This window comes from Somniosus microcephalus, chromosome 3 (genome assembly GCF_052327205.1).
Source record: "Somniosus microcephalus isolate GS21.2 chromosome 3, FLI_Smic_1.0, whole genome shotgun sequence".
NCBI classification, from domain to species: Eukaryota; Metazoa; Chordata; class Chondrichthyes; order Squaliformes; family Somniosidae; genus Somniosus; species Somniosus microcephalus.
This window is the reverse complement of record NC_140989.1, coordinates 224583276-224606521: the sequence shown is the minus strand read 5'-3', so window position 1 is coordinate 224606521 and position 23246 is coordinate 224583276. Positions and strand designations below refer to the sequence as shown.

The following is a 23246-nucleotide window of genomic DNA, read 5'->3' as shown; positions in this document are numbered from 1 at the left end:
CCTCCTCCTCCCTCTTGCCCCCGCCCAACTCTACTCCTCCTCCCTCTTGCCCCCGCCCAACTCTACTCCTCCTCCTCCTCCCTCTTGCCCCCGCCCAACTCTACTCCTCCTCCCTCTTGCCCCCGCCCAACTCTACTCCTCCTCCCTCTTGCCCCCGCCCAACTCTACTCCTCCTCCCTCTTGCCCCCGCCCAACTCTACTCCTCCTCCTCCCTCTTGCCCCCGCCCAACTCTACTCCTCCTCCCTCTTGCCCCCGCCCAACACTCACTCCTCCTCCCTCTTGTCCCCACCCAACTCTCACTCCTCCTCCCTCGTCCCCGCCCAACTCACTCCTCCTCCTCCCTCTCTTGTCCCCGCCCAACTCTCACTCCTCCTCCTCCCTCTCTTGCCCCCACCCAACTCTACTCCTCCTCCTCCCTCTTGCCCCCGCCCAACACTCACTCCTCCTCCCTCTTGCCCCCGCCCAACACTCACTCCTCCTCCCTCTTGTCCCCACCCAACTCTCACTCCTCCTCCCTCTTGCCCCCGCCCAACTCACTCCTCCTCCTCCATCTTCTGCCCCCACCCAACTCTCACTCCTCCTCCTCCCTGTCTTGCCCCCACCCAACTCTCTCCTCCTCCTCCGTCTTGCCCCCACCCAACTCTCACTCCTCCTCCTTGTCCCCGCCCAACTCACTCCTCCTCCCTCTCTTGTCCCTGCCCAACTCACTCCTCCTCCCAACTCGCACTCCTCCCCAACAACCACCTCCCACCACGTACCAATATGCCAAAGCAGCTACAAGGTCATGAGCACTAAGAGTGCTGTCATTTACAAGTGAGCAGCTTAGAGTTCACAGAAATTAGCTTTCTCTCACAGGGAGCTCAGTAACAAGGGCATTATTTTTTGGGGGTGCGGGGGGGGAAAAAAAGAGTAGAAAAGGGGAGAAAAATCTAACAAGTGCTGTTGCCCTACAATATGAAACAGTACTCTGATTGTGTGCATTAGAAGTGGCCTCTGCAGATTCCTTCACACTCCGCAACGAGGCTGCTTTCCCATTGGTATTCAGAGCAGACAGGGCGCCTCTGCTCTACTGGCCCTCTTCTCGAGCAGCACTGATGGATTAACTGAGCAGAATAGGTCCTGTCAGAAGCAGTCAGCCGCTACGAGGGCTACGAACTGCTTTCATTAAAAATATACGGCAGTGTCAGGCAACATGGCCAGTTATGAAAAGGACAGTGAGGTCTATTGTCAGATGACTGACCAAATCCCTTGTCTGAATAATTTATTATTAGTTACTGTCAGAGAAATGACATGGTTATGAGTAGCAAAGCGCGCTCTAAAGAACAGCGCCGTCACGCTAGTCGTGACACAGGCTTAGGTTCCACCAGGGGATCGCAAATCCACAGGTGACGCTTTTTCTTCTATTCCAGCTTCAGAACCCGGCACAGGATTGTGGTTCCTTATGAAAGCACAGGGCAGCCCACTGAACGGCAAGCCTCTCCGATGCCAATTCTGGGATGACCATTACCAAAATGGTACATCCGCATGAATAACAGGAATAGATTTTTCACTCTCAACAAGTGCTGACCACATCATCCAATCCATCTCAGACAGATTTTGAGACTCTAGGGTAATCAAAGGTTTTGGGGATCGGGCGGGAAAGTGGAGCTGAGGTCAAAGATCAATCATGATCTTACTGAATGGCGGTGCAGGCTCGAAGGGCAATGTGGCCTACTCCCACTCCTAATACTTATGTTCTTATCTTCCCCCATTGCTTGAAATGCCTTCACAGCTCATTCCTGACGGCACCTAATTCTACATACATTCCTCAAATGCAAAGTTCCTAATCCAGGAATACTATTTAAAAGCTGAAACCGGACGCAAGCTCCTCACAGTTTGCCATCAACTGATCTTCAAGTAAAAGGAATGCACTAAACAGCAAAACCCCCCTCTTTCGAGAGTGAGTGAGTGTGAGAGTGTGAGAGAGAGTGTGAGAGAGTGAGAGAGTGAGTGAGAGAGTGAGTGAGAGAGTGAGTGAGAGTGAGAGTGTGAGTGAATGAGTGTATGTGTGTACGCGCACGAGTTGTATGTGCGTGCGTGCATCACAGCCATACCAGGTCCTGGCCTCACTTGGTGCCCATCCTGGTAGTCGCATGTTTGGTTTTACTGTCCAAAGCTTATAGCAGGTAAGTCGCGTTAGCACCAACGCTCCTACTATTAGTGGTGGGGACTGTAACCACTTCAGACAAAACAAATCTTGCAATAAAATCCAGCGTGGAGCAGTCACTGGCAACCTGCAGTACTGACCAAAGTACGATTTCCCACAGGAATCTGTGCAGCAACTGAGGGGGAAGGAATCCAGGCTCTCATCTACAGGAGGGGTTTTTGAGAGTTACTGAGGTGGTTTGTGCACAGAGGAGGACTTCTACACTGTGGCTTTCGCCCTACATTTAAAAAAAAATTACACTGCAGTTCTTTGCATCTTAAGGACTCTACTCACCAGGAGGGCACTTGCATGCAAATCGGTTCACTTCATCCTTACATATGCCGTTGTTCAGGCATGGCTGGCTTTCGCACTCATCGATATTCCGTTCGCAGTACGTCCCCATGAAGCCTGAGATCAGCACAACATCAAGATTCAGTGAAAAGCTTTTTAAAAACACTTCTTACAACAAAAGTTTACTTCTCAACAAACTTAGCAGTGACCAACGATGTTTAACAATAAACTCGGATCTTAAATGGAATGAGGAGGGGGCTCGACTATGTTATTTATTCCCATCCATCCTCTACATCATTTCTCATTCATAGGCGTCAGCTGTGGCTCAGTGGGCAGCACCCTCGCCTCCAAGTCAGAAAGGTTGTGGGTTCAAGTCCCACTCCAAGGACTTTCGCAAGAAATCCAGGCTGACACTGCACTGCAGTACTAAGGGAGTGCTGCACTGTCGGAGGTGCTGTCTTTCAGATGAGACATTAAACCGAGGCCCCACTGTCCTCTCAGGTTGACATAAAGGATCTGAAGAGGAGCAGGCAATCAGATACTTGGCAGCTGAGGAACTGTAGGTACCACCAAGTGGTGCAACAGGCTAGAATCGGAGGCTGGTTAACCAGCAGCATCCAACAGGGATCGGTTAGGGACGTTGTTTTTTTACTATTTCCATAAATGGTCCAGCTAGAGGTGTTGGGCAACAGTCCGCAAGTTCGTGGATGACACGAAAATTTGGAGGAGAAAAAAAAAATCACTGCAAGCAGATTTAGAAGCGTTGGGAGAACAGGCCAAACTCTGGCATTTTTGTACATTCATAACACACTGTACCACCTCCGAGAAGGCAACTGTCCCTAGTGACCAGAACACCAGCCCCAACCACGAGGGCCTGGGTTATACTTGGGTATGCAATAAACGACAACCTGACGTCAATCTCAAAAAGTAGCCACTCAGGTTTTTTCTGGTCTCTCGGATAATCTTCACACTGGATTGGCTACATAAATGCAACATGATATAGATGCACGCGTCTCCACGGAGAGACTGCAATTTATGTTCGATTATTTACATAATTTATTCAACATGCCATTGTGTCATTTTATAAAATGCACAGAGGTAAACATGTTGGAGTTGAGTCACAGTCCAAACACCTGTCTAAAATATTGCCTAAAAAATTGCTAAACATGTGCCGTGCTGCTGCCGAGAGGTTTTTCCTTTTCATTTCGGCATTTGCAACACATTTGAATTTACTGCTTAGTTTATTTATACTGGGAGTTTTCCTTGCCTCACGTCTGGGCTTGTTGTAGACCATTTGATGGAGTCTGATTGATAATGACATTGTTGACTAGTCATGGCATTGCATCATAGGACTACCAGCATGGTAGATGATGAACTGGGATGGACCTAGGGGCCTTGTTTATTTCCCCCGTCGAGCAGTTCCTATTTAGAGTGGGATTACTACGCCTCTGCCCAGTCAATTCTCACCTGGCATACAGATGCACTTGAATTCACCGATCTGGTCCAAGCAGGTGGCATCGTTCTGGCACGGCATTAGGAAACACTCATTGATGTCAATTTCACATCGCGCTCCTGTGTAACCCATGGCACACTCGCAGCGGAAGGAGCCCTTGGTGTTTACACACTTCCCTCCATGTTCACAGGGATTGCCTCCTGCAATAGAAATGTATGAAAGGTCAGTGACAGTGACATTTGCTTGGAATCTACCCACTGTGTCCTGTAGAGCATCAATGGTGGGGGAAGGAAAGTAGCATTACCAGTACATACAATTCCATTTTTGCTTAATTTGAGAAACATACTCCCTCTTTTTAAAGTTATTGCTCTCCTCATCTCCTTGTTGCACATAGCATCAACCCTGCCAAGCAAGCAGACTATCTGGCCCTTAGCTTCACGTGATCGCAGCCCAGAGACAAATCTCCTTCCTGGGCAGGGAGCCGTCTTTAGCATGTCGGCACCAGTCCCCATTGAGACAAGGAGCTCAACAATTGGAAGGTCAGAGCTACAAAAAATCCTCGTCACAACTACTTTTGATATTTTCATGGCAAACTCAAAAACGTTGCCTCCTGTCTTTGGAGAACTTGGAGGGCGTGACAGAGAATAGTTCAAGAGATAAATAAAATTGTGCTTGCTCCTCTGATGGCGCAACTAGTTGGGGCAGTGAGTATCCCTAGTGTGTGCTCTACGGCGCTACAATTGGCCTCGGACACCAAGTCAGGGAGAGAAAACTCGGCCGAAGGTTGTCTTTGCTGATCACGATCCAGTGATCCAATGAGGAAAATGCGCATGTGCAGGCCATCAAGTGAGAACAAGATTAAGCTCTGCTGTGACATCCGGTAAATTCAAATAGCCTGCTGATTTCACTCAAAGAATGGCCACTTGGGTAGGACACCAAGTGATGGGCATGTATTAAACTGTATCCCAGGGTAGAATTAGTCAAATAAAAAAAAGTGGGGGGGGGGGGGGGGCAGGGGAAAGTGGTTTAATTTATATGCTGCAATAATCCCTTCCTAAGTCAGCACGGATTTGTTAAAGGCAAATTGTGTTTAACTAACTTGATCGAGTTTTATGATGAGGTAACAGAGAGGGTTGAAGAGCGCAATGCATTTGACGTGGTGTACATGGACTTCCAAAAGGCGTTTGATAAAGTGCCACATAATAGGCTCGTCAGCAAAGCTGAAGCCCGTGGAATAAAAGGGATAGTGGCAGCATGGATACAAAATTAGCTAAGTGACAGGAAACAGAGTAGTGGTGAACGATTGTTTTTGGACTGGAGGAAGATACACAGTGGTGTTCCCCAGAGATCGGTATTAGGACCACTGCTTTTCTTGATATATATTAATGGCTTGGTGTACAGGACACAATTTCAAAATTTGCAGATGACACAAAACTTGGAAGTACCGTGAATAGTGAGGAGGAGAGTGATAGACTTCAAGAGGACATAGAGGCTGGTGGAATGGGCGGACACGTGGCAGATGAAATTTAATGCAGAAAAGTGTGAATTGCTACATTTTGGTAGGAAGAACGAGGAGAGGCAATATAAACTAAAGGGTACAATCCTAAAGGGGGTGCATGAACAAAGAGACCTGGGGGTATATGCGCACAAATCATTGAAGGGGGCAGGGCAGGTTGAGAAAGCGGTTAAAAAAGCATACAGGATCCTGGGCTTCATAAATAGAGGCATAAGAGTACAAAAGCAAGGAAGTTATGATGAACCTTTATAAAACACTGGTTCAGCCTTAACTGGAGTATTGTGTCCAATTCTGGGCACCGCACTTTAGGAAGGATGTGAAGGCCTTAGAGAGGCTGCAGAAAAGATTTACAAGAATGGTTCCAGGGATGAGGGACTTCAGTTATGTGGCTAGACTGGAGAAGCTGGGGTTGTTCTCCTTAAAGCAGAGAAGGTTGAGAGGAGATTTGATAGAGGTGTTCAAAATCATGAGGGGTCTAGACAGCGAGAGAAACTGTTCCCATTGGCAGAAGGGTCGAGAACCAGAGGACACAGATTTAAGGTGATTGGCAGAAGAACCAACGGCGACATGAGGAAAAACATTTTTACGCAGAGTGTTGTTAGGATCTGGAATTCACTGCATGAAAGGGTGGTGGAGGCAGATTTAATCGTGGCTCTCAAAAGGGAATTAGATAAGTACCTGAAGAAAAAAATTTGCAGGGGTACGGGGAAAGGACAGGAGAGTGGGACTAGCTGAAGTGCTCTGGCAGAGAGCTGGCACGGGCTCGACGGGCCGAATGGCCTCCTTCTGTGCTGTTTCTATGAAGTCATATCTGTAGCAGCAATCTTAATGGCATTAGAGCCACAGGATGCCAACAATTTCAAAAACCATGCACAGTGTAATATATGATGAAGAGCATGTGTAAACCAGTGTGATGGCAGGTGACAGAAAAATGCTCCCAAGATTTTTCATAATCAGGCAGCAGCCAAACAGAACAGGGAACTAGGCAGCAGATTGAGCTAAAGCATGGTTTTCTACTTTTTGTATCTGAGACTGTTAGTGAAAAATTCTCCCCTCTCTCCAACGACCTTAAAGGTGCGTGAAAGGAGTTTACGTAGTCTCAACTTGACTCTTATGGACATGATAATCTCCACCACCCAGAAGAACAAGGGTAGCAGGCGCAGGAGAACATCATCACTTCCCTCTAAGTCACACGCCATCCCGACTTGGATAAATATTACTGTTCCATCATCGTTGCTGGGTCAAAATCCTGGAATTCCTTACCTAATTGAGAGTGGGATACCTTCACCCCAAGGACTGCCGCAGTTCAAGGCAGCAGCTCACCACCACCTGGTGAGGGGTGAGCAATAAATGCTGGCCTTGTCAGGTGATGCCCACATCCCAAAAAAATGAATAAAATAACAACTCTCGATTGGTCCTCTGTATAACACATGGCAACATGAAGAGCTATCTATAATGTGGGAAAGTGTGAGGTTATCCACTTTGGTGGGAAGAATAGAAAAGCAAAATATTACTTAAATGGAGAGAGACTACAGAATGCTGCGGTTCAGAAGGATCACAAAGTTAGCATGCAGGTACAGCAAGTAATTAGGAAGGCAAATGGAATGTTAGCCTTTATTGCAAAGGGGGATGGAGTTTAAAAGTAGGGAATTCTTGCTACAACTGTACAGGGCGCTGGTGAGACCACATCTGGAGTGCTGCACACAGTTTTGGTCACCTTATTTAAGGAGGGATATACTTGCATTGGAGAGTGTGCAGCGAATGTTCACTGGAGTGATTCCCGAGATGAAGGGGTTGTCTTGTGAGGAAAGGTTGAACAGGTTGGGCCTATACTCATTGGAGTTTAGAAGAATGAGGGGTGATCATATTGAAACATATAAGATTCTGAGGGGGCTTGACAGGGTAGATGCAGAGAGGATGTTTCCCCTGGTGGGGGAATCTAGAACTAGGGGGCATAATTTCAGAATAAGGGGTCGCCCATTTAAAACGGAGATGAGGAGGAATTTCTTCTCTCAGAGGGTCGTGAATCTTTGGAATTCTCTTCCCCGAGAGAGCTGTAGAGGCTGGGTCAGTGAATATATTCAAGGCTGAGATAGACAGATATTTGAGCTATAGGGGAGTCAAGGGTTACGGGGAGCAGGCAGAAAAGTGGAGTTGAGGCCAAGATCAGATCAGCCCAGCCATGATTTTATTGAATGGTGGAGCAGGTTCAAGGGGCCGAATGGCCTACACCTGCTCCTACGTCTTATGTTCTTATCCAATGTCCACTGACTTACCCAGGGAGCATTCATTGATATCCTCATCACAGACAGTCCCCCTGTATCCAAGGGGACAACTACAAAAGAAGCTGCTCTTGAGGGGGTTGGTTTCACACGTGGCTCCTTCGTGACAGGGGTTACTAACACACGCGTCATCCACCTGACAGAAGATCCCTAAAAATAAAGAACCATTTATTATACACACACAAAATCATTTACCACTTCCTCAATGGAGGGGAAGGAGCAGAATTCACAGGATTAAGAGTACTTTTTATTACCATCCTCATCTCCCACCCCACAAAGGAATCCCGCCACTTAAATCAGCCCTGGTGGATCCCAACAGTACAACTTATAACAAAAAAAGATTTCGGGAACAGGTTGTAATTTTCCTCTCTCCAGGGAAGAGGGCAAGTTTAAAAAAACGATTAAAAAGTTCCCATTTCCAACTCTTGCCTTGTGATCGTGACTTTAAAGCGCACGTCAGATGAGATGGAGTAAGCCAACCAAGTGCCCCAATTGTACCTATAAGCCTGGAACCCAATGTGAAGGTGGTCCAATTTGATACAGTATTAGGGCTTGCTCTCAGTGTGAGGCACAACCTTCAGGAGAGTGGAGAAAAGGGAAGAGTATTTATAAAACCCAAAAGAGTTGGCTAGCGTCTTGACCTCCAACAACCACAGACTGATTTGGTAGAACTGAGAGGCCCAACAGGGCTACTGTGTTACCCGACACATCTATGTATGATTAATTGCATTCTCATGTTTGAACGAATGTTTTCCTTGTGTTTATAAGGCACAATTACAACAACAATCAGCTCTGTGAAGAATCCAGTTACATGCTGCAAGTCAAGCAGAGAATTGCACTTGAGGGTGCTGGGTACTGTATACTGATACACAAGCACTATACTGTTAAAATCAAACACAATTGGGCTTCCCTGTATACAACTAGAGTAGAAGGATCCATTTATATAAAAAAAAAAGAAAATACTGCAGATGCTGGAAATCGGAAATAAAACCAGAAAATGCTGGAGATACTCAGCAGGTCAGGCAGCATCTGTGGAGAGAGAAACAGAGTTAACGTTCCAGGTCGATGACCTTTCGTCAGAACTGGATAAAAGCAGGAAATGGAACAGATTTTTAAGCAAGTGCAGGGGCTGGGAAAGGGGGGAGGGGATGAAAGAACAAAAGGGAAGGTCTGTGATAGGATAGAAGGCAGGAGAGGTTAAGAGACATTAAGAGATATTCAAGGCAAAAGGAGACGGTAATGGGACAGGCTAAGAAACAAAGGCTTCCCTGTATACAACTGGAGTAGAAGGATCCATGTATAAAAAAAAAAGAAAATACTGCAGCTGCTGGAAATCTGAAATAAAAACAGAAAATGCTGGAGATACTCAGCAGGTCAGGCAGCATCTGTGGAGATCCATTTATAACGTCGGAGAAAGTTCCTCCAATTAAACTCTGGAAAGACCAAAGCCACTGTCTTCCACCCCCACCACAAACTCCAGTCCCCTGCCACCAATTCCATCCCTCGCCCTGGCCATGAATTATGGCTCTAATCTCGGACTGAACCAGTCTGTTCGCAAGCTCATCATCCTATCTGAGCGTGAGCTGAGCTTCTGACCTCATATGCTCTCCACCACCAAGACTGCCTACTTCCACCTCCGTAATATCGCCCATATTTGCCCCTGCCTCAGCCCATCTGCTGCTGAAACACTCATCTATTCTTTTGTTATCTCCAGACTCGACTATTCCAATGCTCTCCTGACCGGCCTCCCATCTTTCGTCTTATATAAACTTGAGCTCATCCATAGCTCTGCTGCCCATATCCTAACTCGCACCATGTCCCATTCACCCATCAGTCCTGTGCTGGATGATCTACATTGGCTCCCTTCCATCAAAGCCTCAATTTTAAAATTTTCATCCTCGTGCTCAAATCCTTCCATGGCCTCGCCTCTCCCCATTTCTAACTTCCTCCAGCCCTGCAACCCTCAGAGAACTGTGCGTTCCTCCAATTCTGGCCTCTTGTGCATCCCAGACTTCCTTCACCAAATCATTGGCGGCCATGCCTTCAGCTGTCTAGGACCTCGGCTCTGGAATTCCCTGCCTAAACTTCTCCGCTTCTCTCTCCTCCTTTAAGAAGTTTCTTTAAATCTACCTCTTTGACCAAGCTTTTGGTCACCTGTCCTAATGTCTCCTTCTTTGGTTCGGTGTCAATTATTTTGTCTGATTTTGCTTCTGTGAAGCTCCTTGGGATGTTTTATGATGTTAAAGGAGCTACATAAATGCAAGTTCTTGTTGTTTTCTTTAGCATCTTTACCAGATGTCAGTCGACACACAGCAATAGTCTGCACTATCATGCAAGACACCATAACATCTTGTTGTTAGATTCATAATCATGATAAAGGACATGTGTCCCGAGTTGACTGCACTGCATCGCAACTCAATGAAAAGTAAAATGCTTCAATTTTAATCTGAAAGCAGGAGTCTTGCCATCTTTGATTCCCTTTACTGGCCTTTTGTTTGGCTGTTGAAGTGGGTGTAAACACTCAGTGCTGGCGACATCAAGGGAATCAGCATGAGGGAGTTACTGAACCCAACCGTGGGAGTTGAATCAGACAGTGGAAACGACAGAATCACCAGGATGCTGCAGATGTTAGTTCAAGCTCCTTCAAGTGCTCTGTCCAACTCTTCCCAGTTATCCTGGTGAGGTCACTGCCACTCACTGCTGATACCATACAGAAAAAGCATGGGAAGCAACTAAATCCTGTTGAACTTAACATCAATATTTTTGAGACATACGATTGTAAGAAGGATGTGCGTGGCAAGTCAAAACATCACACATCATTGATGGCGAGCACCACAAGTATAGAATGGGATTACTTTTGAAAACAAAACAAAAATGGTTCCCTGCTCAGCTGGGAGAAGTCATCGGCAAGAATATGTCTTCGATAGCCACACGTGCATAACAATTGAGCAATGCTGGCATGCAAGCAACAACATTTTGCAATTAACTGTTGAGCAACAAGCAAGACCACGGTCAAGTACGAGTCAGTCACACTCTCGGCTAAACACTATCCTTGTAAAGCTTAGTGATTGCAATTCACAGATGGCCGAATTATAATATTAAAAAACCACGCACAATTTTGCCAGATTTTAAAATCCAGTCGTTCTTAATAAACATTGCCCATAATTAGTCATGCTTCTCCCATGAGATGAGAACGTCCCTTAATTATAACACAAAGGTTTGCTTGAATTCAGAGTATACGCCCATCAAAATGGCATCTCCTTAAACAACAGCTTTCCTACACCGGGAGCACTTCACAGCATCAAATACATGTCAGAGTCACTCTGCATGCTGCACCACGTTTATTACCAGGGTTTGATATTTTAATTACTGCTGGGATGTTGCACCTTCCATTACATGATTTTTTTTATTTGGAAAGGATAGACAAGTGGAAGCCTTCCAAGTCACTGGCCTGGGGCACGAGGACATGAATACAAGTTACAGCAGCCAAGAGCTGCAAGGCTTGTTTAGTGCCCATTACAGCCATTGGGGACAACAGCCATGAGCAGTTGGGGTGATGGTTCTCCAGTGGGCCATTGGCCCTCAGCACATCTTTTAGCCTCAGTTGCGGGTAAAAGAAACGCTGTTCCGATTCAGTTATTTTTCAAATGACAATGTGAGGAGTGTTGAGTGGTCCTACTACATTACCGACAACCCCAAATGGCCTGCCCTACAAAAATTGCACCCACTGATTTAATAGAGTTTTCGAGCATGTATCTGTTGCTTCCAGTTCAACATCTGAGTATAATACATACTGAGAGTCAACTCCACTGACCAGGTCACCAATCTGGCAGCTTATTTTTAAACTCTGGAGGTCAACATATCAATTGTGAATACTGATATCTACCTCCTTCAACCTGCCCTTCCTGCTACAAGCTTGGGTTTGGAGATTAGAATCATCTAACCACAAACATGGAGGAGAGCCCACATTGGGGAAGCGATGGCATGTTCAAGGACTTTGAACAATAAGTTAATGACTGGACAGGAGTTGGGGTGGACGGTAGGTCAAGAGCTGGCATTTTAGGGGGTGGGGTGGTGTGGTAAATGATAGTAGTTTTGCACGCAAGGAGCCATGAACAAAGTTGGTGAGCAGTGGGGCCAGGGAATGTGGCTGAGCGGTCAAAAGTTGGGTGGGGAACAAGTCAAGGGGACAGGAGGTGGGCCACTTAGATGAGCTTGCAAAATGTGGGAGATGGGGCAATGAAAAGAGAGAAGCTGCAAAGTGATGAGGCGTCAAGGTCAGGATGGGTGGTGGGTTGGGAGGTGGGTGGCAGGTGAGGGGGATGAGGGCGGAGAGGGGAAGCACTCTCTCCACCCCCAAATCAGTTCTGTGAATGATCTTAACTTTGAGAGAGATCCATGAGCTTCTCAGACTGTGGGAATAACTGTTGCAACTAGTTGGGGGTGGCTGTTCTCCAGTTCACGGTGAAGGTGAAAGGGGTGAGCGACCAGGGCTTGAACTGGTGGATTATCAGAAAAAGAAGTTGTGGTTGTTCTCGCCCGCAGGGATGACCTTGCATTAAAAGGAACGTTTGACCTAACCAAACATGCAGACTGGTCGGGCTGTTGCGTATGGTGCCCAACTCCAGTGGAACATAAGACTGCAGAGGCACAGGTCTACAGACTGTTCTTCCATCTTCACAGCCTGGGTTTCATACAAGCCAGACTGATGAAATGAAAGTGCTCTTCTAAGATTGCATAAAGACAGATATTTGGGGAACAAGTAGAAAGCGCTTCACTCAGTACCCAAACCATGTTAATCCTAACTCAGGAAAGCTTGATGCTGATGAGCATTCCTCAGTGCTAACATCCCACACTTTGATGAGCCCAGGAAAGTAACAGCAAATCATTTTTGCAAAGGAAAGTAGTCAGAAAAAGATTGCATGAGCAATTTTTGGAGGGGAATAATTACCATAACTAGGCAACATTTTAATGAAATTGTCTCAAGTACACAAGAAGCACCATATCCAGCAGCCATTGGGTTACTTGAGGGATAGAATGGCCAAGTTTACCAACTTTGATCAAGAGGATCATTTCAGTCTTGAACCAGTTGTCGAAACAAATGTACAGGAGTAACCAGTGAGCAGCAGTCTCATTTAAGGAAGTGATAATGTGGGGGACTACGGTCTCCTGCGTAAAGAAATAGGCAACACAGCGAGCTACAAGAAATAGGTCTTTACTCCAACTCTCACAATACAGTACTGAATTCGTGAAGCCCGCGAACCTGTGATGACTCACGGATTGGTCACCTGCTGGAACCTGATTGCTTTTAGAAGGAAAACCAGCAGGCAAGTCTGAACGTGCCTTATTCCTCTCAGCTTGCAACTGTCTTGCGGGGGGAGGGGAATACAGCAGTTAAAAGGGGATTATACAGGTTTATCTACATACACACAATGTTTCCCCAATGTGGCAACGCCACAGACGCCCCCCCCAGAATCCTCGTTAACTGTAAAAGTCAGTCTCTGCGGAGGTTTGACCAAGCGGCCGTAGCGGCTGTAGTAGCCATCTGGCGTGTGAGGCGGGCTGTCTGGGAGGTCGGCCGGTTGGTTTGGCGGCTGGTCTGCCGGTGGGCTGGCTGGACGGGCTGCTGGCGAAGGTGGGGCGGCGGCCGGGAAGTAAGGTTCTGGCGTGTCTTGGTCCTCTTGTGGGGCCACTGCCAACGCGGGAGGTCTGCCCCGCCGTGGGGGAAGAGCCGGCCGAAACGGGAAGCTGAGGTCCAGGTGCGCCGGTCTACTGAAATAAGGTCCGGCTTCCCGCCGACATCGATAAGAAAAGCTTTGTCCCCCGTCTCCAATACTGGAAAGAGGCCGGTGTATGGTGCCTGCAGCGGGCCTCTGCGCGCGTCCCGGCGCACGAAGACGAACTCCGCATGTCGTAAGTCTCGAGGCACGTAGGACGGCTGCGGGCCGTGTTGCGAAGTGGGCACTGGACGGGATTGCTGGGCTGCGTCCTGGTGCAGGGAAAGCTGTCTGGCGGCCGACCACGGCTCCGTTGTCAGGGGGAGGAAGTCGCCTGGTACTCTGAGCGGTTGGCCGTAGACCATCTCGGCCGCAGAGGCGCGGAGGTCCTCTTTGGGCGCAGTACGCAATCCCAGGAGAACCCAGGGTAGTTTGTCGATCCAGCTGGTGTCGGCCAGGCTGGCGCGGAGGGAGGCTTTCAAAGAACGATGAAAGCGCTCGCAGAGCCCGTTGGCCTGCGGGTGGTAGGCTGTTGTCCTGTGCAACTTGGTGCCGAGGCCGGTGATGATGGCATTCCACAAGTGGGAGGTGAACTGGGGGCCTCTGTCCGAGGATATGTCGGTCGGCACGCCGAACCGGGCCACCCATGTCGAGACGAATGCTCGCGCGACGTCGGTCGTGGTGGTAGAGGCGAGGGGAACCACCTCGGGCCATCTGGTGGTGCGGTCGACGATCGTGAGGTGTGTAAAACCGTGCGACAGCGGCAAGGGGCCTACCAAATCGACGTGGGCGTGGTCGAAACGCCTCTCGGGCACCGGGAAACACTCCAATGGCGCCTTGGTGTGCTGCTGGACCTTAGCGCGCTGACACGGCACGCATGTGTTGGTCCAGTCTCTCAGATCCTTGTGGAGTCCAGGCCAGACGAACTTGGTGGACATAAGTTTCTGAGACGCACGCATCCCTGGATGTGAAAGGCCGTGGATGATGTCGAAAACTCGCTTGTGCCAGGCGGATGGAACGACCGGCCTAGGCGAGGGGACTGAGACGTCGCACAGGAGGGCTGTGCCGGCTGCGTGGAAGTGGATGTCGGCCAGGGTGAGGCTGGTAGTCGACGTCCCGAGGGCCTGGATCTCCGCGTCGGCAGCCTGGTCTCTCGCCATGCTGGCGTAGTCGACGCCCAGGTGCACTGCGTGGAGCGAGGGTCTTGAGGGGCAGTCGGCCACCAAATTGTCCTTGCCGGCGACGTGGCGGATGTCCGTGGTGAACTCCGAGATGAAGTTGAGTTGGCGCTGTTAACGCGCGGACCAGGGTTCGGTTACTTTGGCCATGGCGAAAGTGAGCGGCTTGTGGTCCACGAATGCGGTGAACGGCCGGCCTTCCAGAAGGAAACGGAAGTGCCGGATTGCCAGGAACAGAAGCTCTCTGTCAAACGTGCTGTAGGCCTGCTCGTTCTTGCGCAACTGTCGGCTGAAAAATGCCAGTGGCTGCCACGCGCCTTCGACCCACTGTTGCTGGACGGCGCCGACGGCGTAATCCGAGGCGTCCGTGGTGAGGGCGGTCTTGGCGCCCGGGATGGGGTGGGCCAGTAGTGTGGCGTTGGCCAAGGCGCTTTTGGTCTGGTGGAAGGCTGTCGCCATCTCGCTGGACCAGGTGTGTTGCTCTTTGCCCGTTTTGCCCCTGGTGGCTTCGTAGAGGGGGCGCATGAGTGCGGCGGCCTTGCGCACGAACCGGTGATAGAAATTGACCATCCCCAAAAATTCCTGCAGCGCCTTAACAGAGGTGGGCTGGGGAAAGTCCGCCACCGCCTGCACCTTGGAAGGTAGGGGAATGGCTCCCCTTGGCGAGATTCTGTGGCCGAGAAAGTCAATTTGGGCTGCTCCGAACTGGCATTTGGCCGGGTTGACGATTAGCCCGTGTTGGCTGAGGCGCTGGAAAAGGGAGTGCAAATGCGCGATGTGCTCGGCCTTGCTGGTACTGGCCACGAGGATATCGTCCAGATAGACGAACAGGAAGCTCAGGTCCCGTAGGACGGAGTCCATGAGCCGTTGGAAGGCCTGTGCGGCGTTCTTAAGCCTGAAGGGCATGCGTAGGAACTCGAACAGTCCGAAGGGGGTGATGACCGGCGTCTTCTGAACGTCTCCGTGGTGGACGGGGACCTGATGGTAGCCGCGAATCAGGTCGACCTTGGAAAAGATGGACTTTCCTGCTAGGTGTGCCGAGAAGTCTTGGATGTGCGGAATGGGGTATCTATCGGGCGTGGTGGCGTCGTTGAGCCGTCTGTAGTCGCCGCAGGGGCGCCAGCCACCGCCCGGCTTGGGCACAATGTGGAGGGGCGACGACCAAGGGCTGTTCGAGCGGCGGATGATGCCCAGTTTTTCCATCGTGGTGAATTCTTCCTTGGCCACCGCCATCTTGGCTGGGTCCAGGCGTCTGGCTCGAGCGAACACTGGTGGTCCCGTAGTGGCGATGTGGTGCTCGACCCCATGCTTGGCTGCTGCGGCTGAGAAGGTCGGTTGTGTGAGCCTCGGGAAATCTGCGAGTAGGCGGGCGTAGTCGTCATGCGCCGGGGCGGAGCAGGACCCGACGAGGGCCGGGCTGTTGCTCCGCTGGCAGGCCAGTGAAGCGAAAGTTGCTGCGTCGATCAGGCGCCTGTCGCGGACGTCGACCAGGAGTCCATGGGCGCAAAGAAAATCGGCGCCCAGCAAAGGATGTGCCACCGAGGCCGTCACGAAATTCCACGTAAATCGCTGGCCGTTGAAACAAACCTCGGCCCGTCGCTTTCCGAAAGTAGCGATGGCTGCGCCATTTGCCGCCATGAGGGGTGGGCCGCTGCGGCCTGCCTGGATGTCGAGCTGGGAGGCAGGAATTATGCTGCATTGGGCTCCGGTGTCGCAAAGGAATCTGCGCCCTGAAAGAGAGTCGGTTATGTACAGCAGTTTACCTGCGGTGCCGATGGCCATCGTGGCGGCGGGGGTGCAGTCGAGCGGGCCTAGGCGGCGGCGCGGGGCTGGTGCGTTGGACCGGGCGGCCATCTTGGTTTGATCGAAAGAGCAGGGTGCTCTGCAGCGTTGGGCCTTGTGGCCGAAACGCGCGTGGTAGTAGCATAGTTCTGCGGCCTGGCGTGGCGGCGCGCGCTCGGTGGCGTCGGGGAGCCTCGCGGCTGCACAGCCGAGTTGGGCGACGGCGAAAACTTTGTCCGCGGTGGCTGCCAGTTGTACGCAGTCCGTGATCGGGGACCCCGCGAGGGCAGTCTGTACCTGCTGAGGAAAAGGGCCCGAAACAAAAAGCACTGCGGTTCAGAGCCCAGGAGCGCAAGCATCCGGCTCATCAACTGTGTGGGGTAGAATCGCCGAGGCCTGGTAGTGAGAGAAGCCTGCGGGCCCTCTCCTCCTTGGACAGGCCGTAAGCCTGCAGCAAGCGGCCCTTAATGGTTGAGTACTTGCCGGTCTATGGTGGGTTCCCCAGCAGGTCGAGAACTTCGGCGGCGGTAGAGCTTGCTAGTGCTGAGACTACGTGGAGGTACCTTTCTTCATCGTCTGGAACCCTGCGAAGGGTGAATTGGGCCTCCGAGTGCGCGAACCAAGCTGGTGCTTGGTGTTCCCAGAAGGTGGGGAGCTTCAAGGACGCGGCGCCGGCCGACATCAGGCTGCTGCTGGTTGCCATCGGGTCGTTGCTGGCCTCTGTAGGGCTGGGTGAGTCGGGGGCTTCGGCCGCCGACATTCGGGGTCACCAATGTGGGGGACTATGGTCTCCCGCGTAAAGAAATAGGCAACACAGCGAGCTACAAGAAATAGGTCTTTACTCCAACTCTCACAATACAGTACTGAATTCCTGAAGCCCGCGAACCTGTGATGACTCACGGATTGGTCACCTGCTGGAACCTGATTGGTTTTCCTTCTAAAAGCAGCAGGCAAGTCTGAACGTGCCTTATTCCTCTCAGCTTGCAACTGTCTTGCGGGGGGAGGGGAATACAGCAGTTAAAAGGGGATTATACAGGTTTATCTACATACACACAATGTTTCCCCAATGTGGCAACGCCACAATAATAACACAAGGAAGTCCGGTTTGAGAAAAGGCCATTCAGCCCAGTCCATCCAGTATGCATGCATTATCACTCTTTTTATGAACTTCCCCTATCCACTCTTTGCTGCCTGATATAGCCATAGTGGGCATTGAAAACTAGGGAGGACATCATAGAATTTTAAAGTCACTGATGGACTATTTTGCAGTATTTGACAAGGACTCAAATGCATATGGTGCTGATTAAAGCTTCCAAACCCAGCAGTGCTGTGTACTTCAAGAACCTTAATGGCCTCCTTCAAGCCTACGATTAATGCTGTATATTTCAGAAATCTAACTTCACAGCATCAGTGCTACACTTTGGGAACCTGTAGACTGACCCAGCCAATATACAGAACCAAAACTGCCTTGCCACTGACTCAGGGTGGAGCCAGTATTTAGGACAAAAAATGAGAAAGAGAAGCTTCACTTAAGAGGAGCTAGTGAAACAATGTCACTTGAAAGATGGAAAACAGAATGTAGTTAAATCAGTTCCGCCTCCTCTCTAGCTCTGGCCCCGCAATGCATCGTAAATGGCTGCCAGGTTCTAAATTCAATTATTTCAGGTAAACCAAGTCCAAACTCCACGAGTCTTACTGGTAAAGTCAAGATTATTCGCACCCCCCGCCACCCCAACCTCGTCCCGACACCACCCGAGGCCAACCAGGACTTATGACTATTTCTCTCAATTATTATATATTAAATTTAGAAACATGCACGAGTTTAAAAAAAAAAATTAAATCTTACCAGCTTTGCCAACAGGGCACTCGCACACAAAAGATGCAACTCGGTCATGGCAGGTGGCCCCATTCATACAGGTAGCACCAGCACAGTCATCTATGTTCTCACTGCAGTCATCACCACTCCATCCGTTGACACAGACGCAGTTGTACCCTCCGATGTTATTGGAGCAGGTCCCTCCATTCTGACATGCATTTGGCTGCAGTTGACACTCATCCACATCTTCTGTACAAAACTGACCTGGATGGGGGAAGGGATGAATAGTTCATAGATGTACTCCAAAAACTTATACACCCACGTAATCAAGCAGAGAATTTGGGAGGACTCATCATTCATTGTGGGCAATTAATAAGCATTAAACTTATCCATAAATACAGGTTATATAGCACAATATGTCAAACTCATGTCACATCCTTATACACAAGATATTTAGCACTGTACAACATATATAACAAAACCTATACAGTACAGCAGATATAATGTTCAAGCATTGGCTACACAATAGCATTAGCCTATGGTCGACACAGCAACAGAATCATCAAAACACAATTCAGAGTGAGACAATATTGGTGCCTTTGCACACAGGAACAAGGGAATGCACCAGACCAGAAGGCTGGTCCCAAAGATACTACAGTACCACTCTACTGTCTTACACAATCACAGTATCGTACAGCACAGGAGGCTGCCATTCGGCCCGTCAAGTCTGCACCGGCTCTTTCAAAGAGCAATCCAGTTAGTTCCACTTCCCCGCTCTTTCCCCATATCCCTGAAATTTTTTCCTCCTTCAAGTATTTATCCAATTCCCTTTTGAAGGCAACTATTGAATCTGTATCCACCACCCTATCAGGCATTGCATTCCAAATCCTAACCACTTGTTGCATAAAAAAGTTTCCCCTCATGTCGACTCTGGTTCTTTTGCAAATCACCTTAAATCTGTCTAACAGCAAAATACTGCGGATGCTGGAAATCTGAAATAACAACAGAAAATGCTGGAAATACTCAGCAGGCCAGGCAGCATCCATGGAGAGAGAAACAGAGTTAACGTTTCAGGTCGATGACCCTTCATCTGATGAAGGGTCCCAGACCTGAAACGTTAACTCTGTTTCTCTCTCCACGGATGCTGCCTGGCCTGCTGAGTATTTTCAGCATTTTCTGTTATTACCTTAAATCTGTGCTTTATATATCCCTTAATCACCTCTTGCACCAAAAAGATACCCCGTGCCCTCCCAAAATTATTTTAAGCAACAGTAATTTGGATTAATGGCTTGCTTTACTGAATCGGGATGTCCATTCTTGGCCAAACCACCTGCTCCCCCAAAGCTGCTCTCTCTTAATGGGGGTACAGATCCGTGGGTACCAGGTTGTTCACCTCATCCAAATGGCCATTGTTTATTGGACAGCTCAAATGGCCATTGTTTATTGGACAGCTCAGACAGCAAATGCAGGCGGCCTATTTAACTATGCATTGCTAAAACCCACTCACTTGCTGTCCACAGAATTGCAGCAGAGAGCATTAACCTCAAACGGATTTCTCTCTTTCTGAACCCACTCCCCCGTAGCTTGGAATGCAGAGGCAAAGTGAGACATACCCAAAGAGTCACCCGGACTGCGATCAATAACTCAAAATTGGGGGCAGGGGGGTCAAAGATTACTGATGTGAGTAGCCTCAATGACATCCTTTCCAAACATCCTCAGATTTCCAGGATCACCCCAAGATTTTGTAGAATCATACCACACATGAGGTCCTTCAGCCCATTGTGCCTGTGCAGTTTCTTTGATAGAGTAATTAAATTAGTCCCACTCCCCTGACCTTTCCATGTAGTCCTGCAATTTTTTCCTTTTCATGTACATATCCAATTCCCTTCCCAAGATTTCTCCACTTGTCTTGTATCCTTTATAATTATGATGAAGGGGTTCGATAGGGTAGAAATAGAGATGTTTCCACTTGTAGGGCGAGTCCAAAATTGGAAGCCATAAATATAAGACAGTCACTAATGAATCCAATAAGGAATTCAGGAGAAACTTCTTTATCCAGAGAGTGGTGAGAATGTGGAACTTGCGACCACATGGTTGAGGTGATTAGCATAGATGTATTTATGGGAACGCTAGATAAGTACATGAGTGAAAAAGGAATGGAGGAATATGCTGATGGGGGAATGGAGTATAAAAGTAGGGAAGACTTGCTACAACTGTACAGGGCGTTCATGAGACCACAGCTGGAGTACTGCATACAGTTTTGGTCTCCATATTTAAAGGAAGAATATACTTGCATTGGAGGCAGTTCAGAGAAGGTTCACTAGGTTGATTCTTGAATTGAAGGGGTTGTCTTATGGGGAAAGGTTGAGCAGGTTGGGCCTATACTCATTGTGGAGTTTAGAAGAATGAGAGGTGATCTTATTGAAACAATATTCTGAGGGGGCTTGACAGGGTAGATGCAGGGAGGATGTTTCCCCTTGTGGGGGAATCTAGAACTAGGGGGCGTAGTTTCAGAATAAGGGGTCACCCATTTAAAACAGAGATAAGGAGGAATTTCTTCTCTTGGAGGTTTGTGAATCTTTGGAATTCTCTACCCCAGAGAGCTGTGGAGACCAAGTCGTTGAATATATTCAAGGCGGAGATAGACAGATATTTGAGCTACAGGGGAGTCGAGGGTTATGGGGAGCGGGTGGGGAAGTGGAGTTGAGGCCAAGGTCAGATCAGCCTTGATCATATTGAATGGCGGAGCAGGCTCGAGGGGCCAAATAGCCTATTCCTGCTCCTATTTCTTATAGCCTTATGTTCTAGGGTGAGAGGAAGTAGGGTGGGAAGAGGCTGGTGTGGAGCATAAATACAGGCACACAGTTGGGCCGAATGGCCTGTTTCTGTGCTGTAAAATTCTAAGTAATTCTATATAAATCTGTGACAGTCCCACTTCTGCCACAATAGAAAGTTTACCGAGTGGGCACATGCGAATAGCGGACGGAGGCTGAGTCAAATGCCACAGCCCCTCTCCCAGTCTATCAACAAAATGTGTTGCTAAATGACGATGCAGCTGTGAAACGGAAGAAATTTTAACGTGAGATTTTTTTTTTTTTAAAGAAAACACACGCCGTATAAAGTGCCACCATTTGCATCACGTTGGCCAACAGGTCGACCACAGCATAAGCGTAAAATTACAGCTCGTCTCCTAGCCCCCACCCCCAACCTTGAACTAGAATCCCATGAATCTCTGGAGTCAAATGGTTGGAACCAAACCAAATCAATTCCACAACCTCATGTCTTGCTCACTTTACCCTGAATGCATTCCAGCTGAAAAGCAACAGTCACTGCCAAAGGGTCTGAACCAAAAACTCCTTTGTTCGCAAAGCCTTCCCCCGCTCTGCTTTCAATTAACTCCAATATCCTGTTCACCTACCTAATTTTATACATTTTTATTCCCTCTAAGCTCACCCACCACCCCTTCCAGTTTGTACAGCATTTTGTCCTGTAGTTCACTCACTCACTTCTCAGCTACATGTACATCATACAATACAATTGTGGCAGGGGCAGAAAAGTTTAAGAAACAAGTTATGATTAAAAAAATACATATTTCGTTTGTTGGTTTGAATCAAAGAACAGGAAGTGCTGTACTGCAGAAATAAAGCAGTTCATTCCAATGCCCATAGGGAGAGACTCAAGTTCAAATTTCAACCTCGAATGCTGCTTGCTTTGGATTTACCTTGGCAGAAGTGTTCCACCTGCTCAAAGTTGGCATCTCAATTGGGGTAACTATTGGGACTGGGAGAAGAGAAAACACAGGACTGGTCAAACCCCACAGAAATACCATCCAATCTTGTGGAAGCAACGATTGTAACAATGAAGCTTTTCATGGCCCAACCTTTCTCCCTCCCCAGTTTTCTGTCCTACTCTTGTGGAGGCACCAACTTTAGCAGAAGTACAGTTCCGCAGTCCCCAGCAGCCTTCCTGCGTCTCATACAGGTGTCCATTCTTCCTATGAGAACCCAGGAGATGAGCATCAAGAGGATCTTGTATCATATTAAATCCTGCTCTCACCAGGAGGTCCTTGCCTGCACTTTCCAACAGTCGTCACTGGAAAGTGATCAGGAACAGGAACCTTGGCTGATCTTCCAGTGTTCTGTCCAACATTCCGCCCTCAACCAACACGACCAAAAATAGATTTAACTAGCCGTACATCTCATTGCTGTTTGTGGGACCTTGCTGCGCACCTTTTGGCTGCCGCATCTGCCAATGTAACAACAGGGACTATATTGCACAGAAGTAATTAGTTTGCTGAAGACGTGCAAGGAGCTAAATAAACGCAAGCTTTTTCCTTCGGGTTCCAACCACCTGCCTACTGGAGATAAATCAACTCCGTTAAAACAGTTTCTTAAAGTACCACTTGGCTCAATCTGAGCTAAGCCTTCCTGTATTTCTTCCATCTCTAATTCAGGGCACTGCACCAAAGACTCTACATGTACCTGTCCATTCAGGAGTGCACCGGCAGTTGTACGTGTTCACTCCATCCACGCAGGTACCTCCATTCTGGCAATTATGCTTGGGGCAGTCATCAATGTTTATCTCGCAATCCTTCCCACTGAAACCTGCCAAACACAAGAGAGAATTTGATTAATTGATTATGAGAACATAAGAAACAGGAGCAGTAGTAGGCCATACGGCCCCTCGAGCCTGCTCCGCCATTCAATGAGATCATGGCTGATCATCGACCTCAACTCCACTTTCCCGCCCGATTCTAATAGCCCTCGATTCGCCTAGAGTCTAGATCATCTTTCAGCATAGAGCGCTCACATTCTGTAGCTAATGAGGGTCTTCTGGCACCAAATGAATTAGTCACACTGCCAAAAGCATAGCGATTTCTCCCTCTTTCAACATCCCCACCTCCAACACAAAACATTGCTCTCATCAGTAACCCACACTTCTTGTAAAGCTCGGTAACCTGTGGAACACCACAGAGTATCTTCTCCACTGCTGCCCCCCCCCGCAATAAAATGAACCCCACAAACC

At 48.7% G+C, this 23246-nt stretch overlaps 1 protein-coding gene across 1 annotated transcript in view; it reads right to left on the bottom strand.

Moving 5' to 3' along the window:
• The window catches only part of LOC147121729 (uncharacterized), a 176065-nt gene that overhangs the window by 66394 nt on the left and 86425 nt on the right, over window positions 1–23246 (bottom strand). Inside the window, exons 5-9 of the mRNA XM_085982183.1 lie at window positions 22703–22825; window positions 18252–18485; window positions 7723–7878; window positions 3945–4130; window positions 2481–2594 (exon numbers count right to left, since the gene is read on the bottom strand). Coding sequence (XP_085838309.1) covers window positions 2481–2594; window positions 3945–4130; window positions 7723–7878; window positions 18252–18485; window positions 22703–22825 — 813 coding nt within the window. The remainder of the gene's footprint in view (window positions 1–2480; window positions 2595–3944; window positions 4131–7722; window positions 7879–18251; window positions 18486–22702; window positions 22826–23246) is intronic.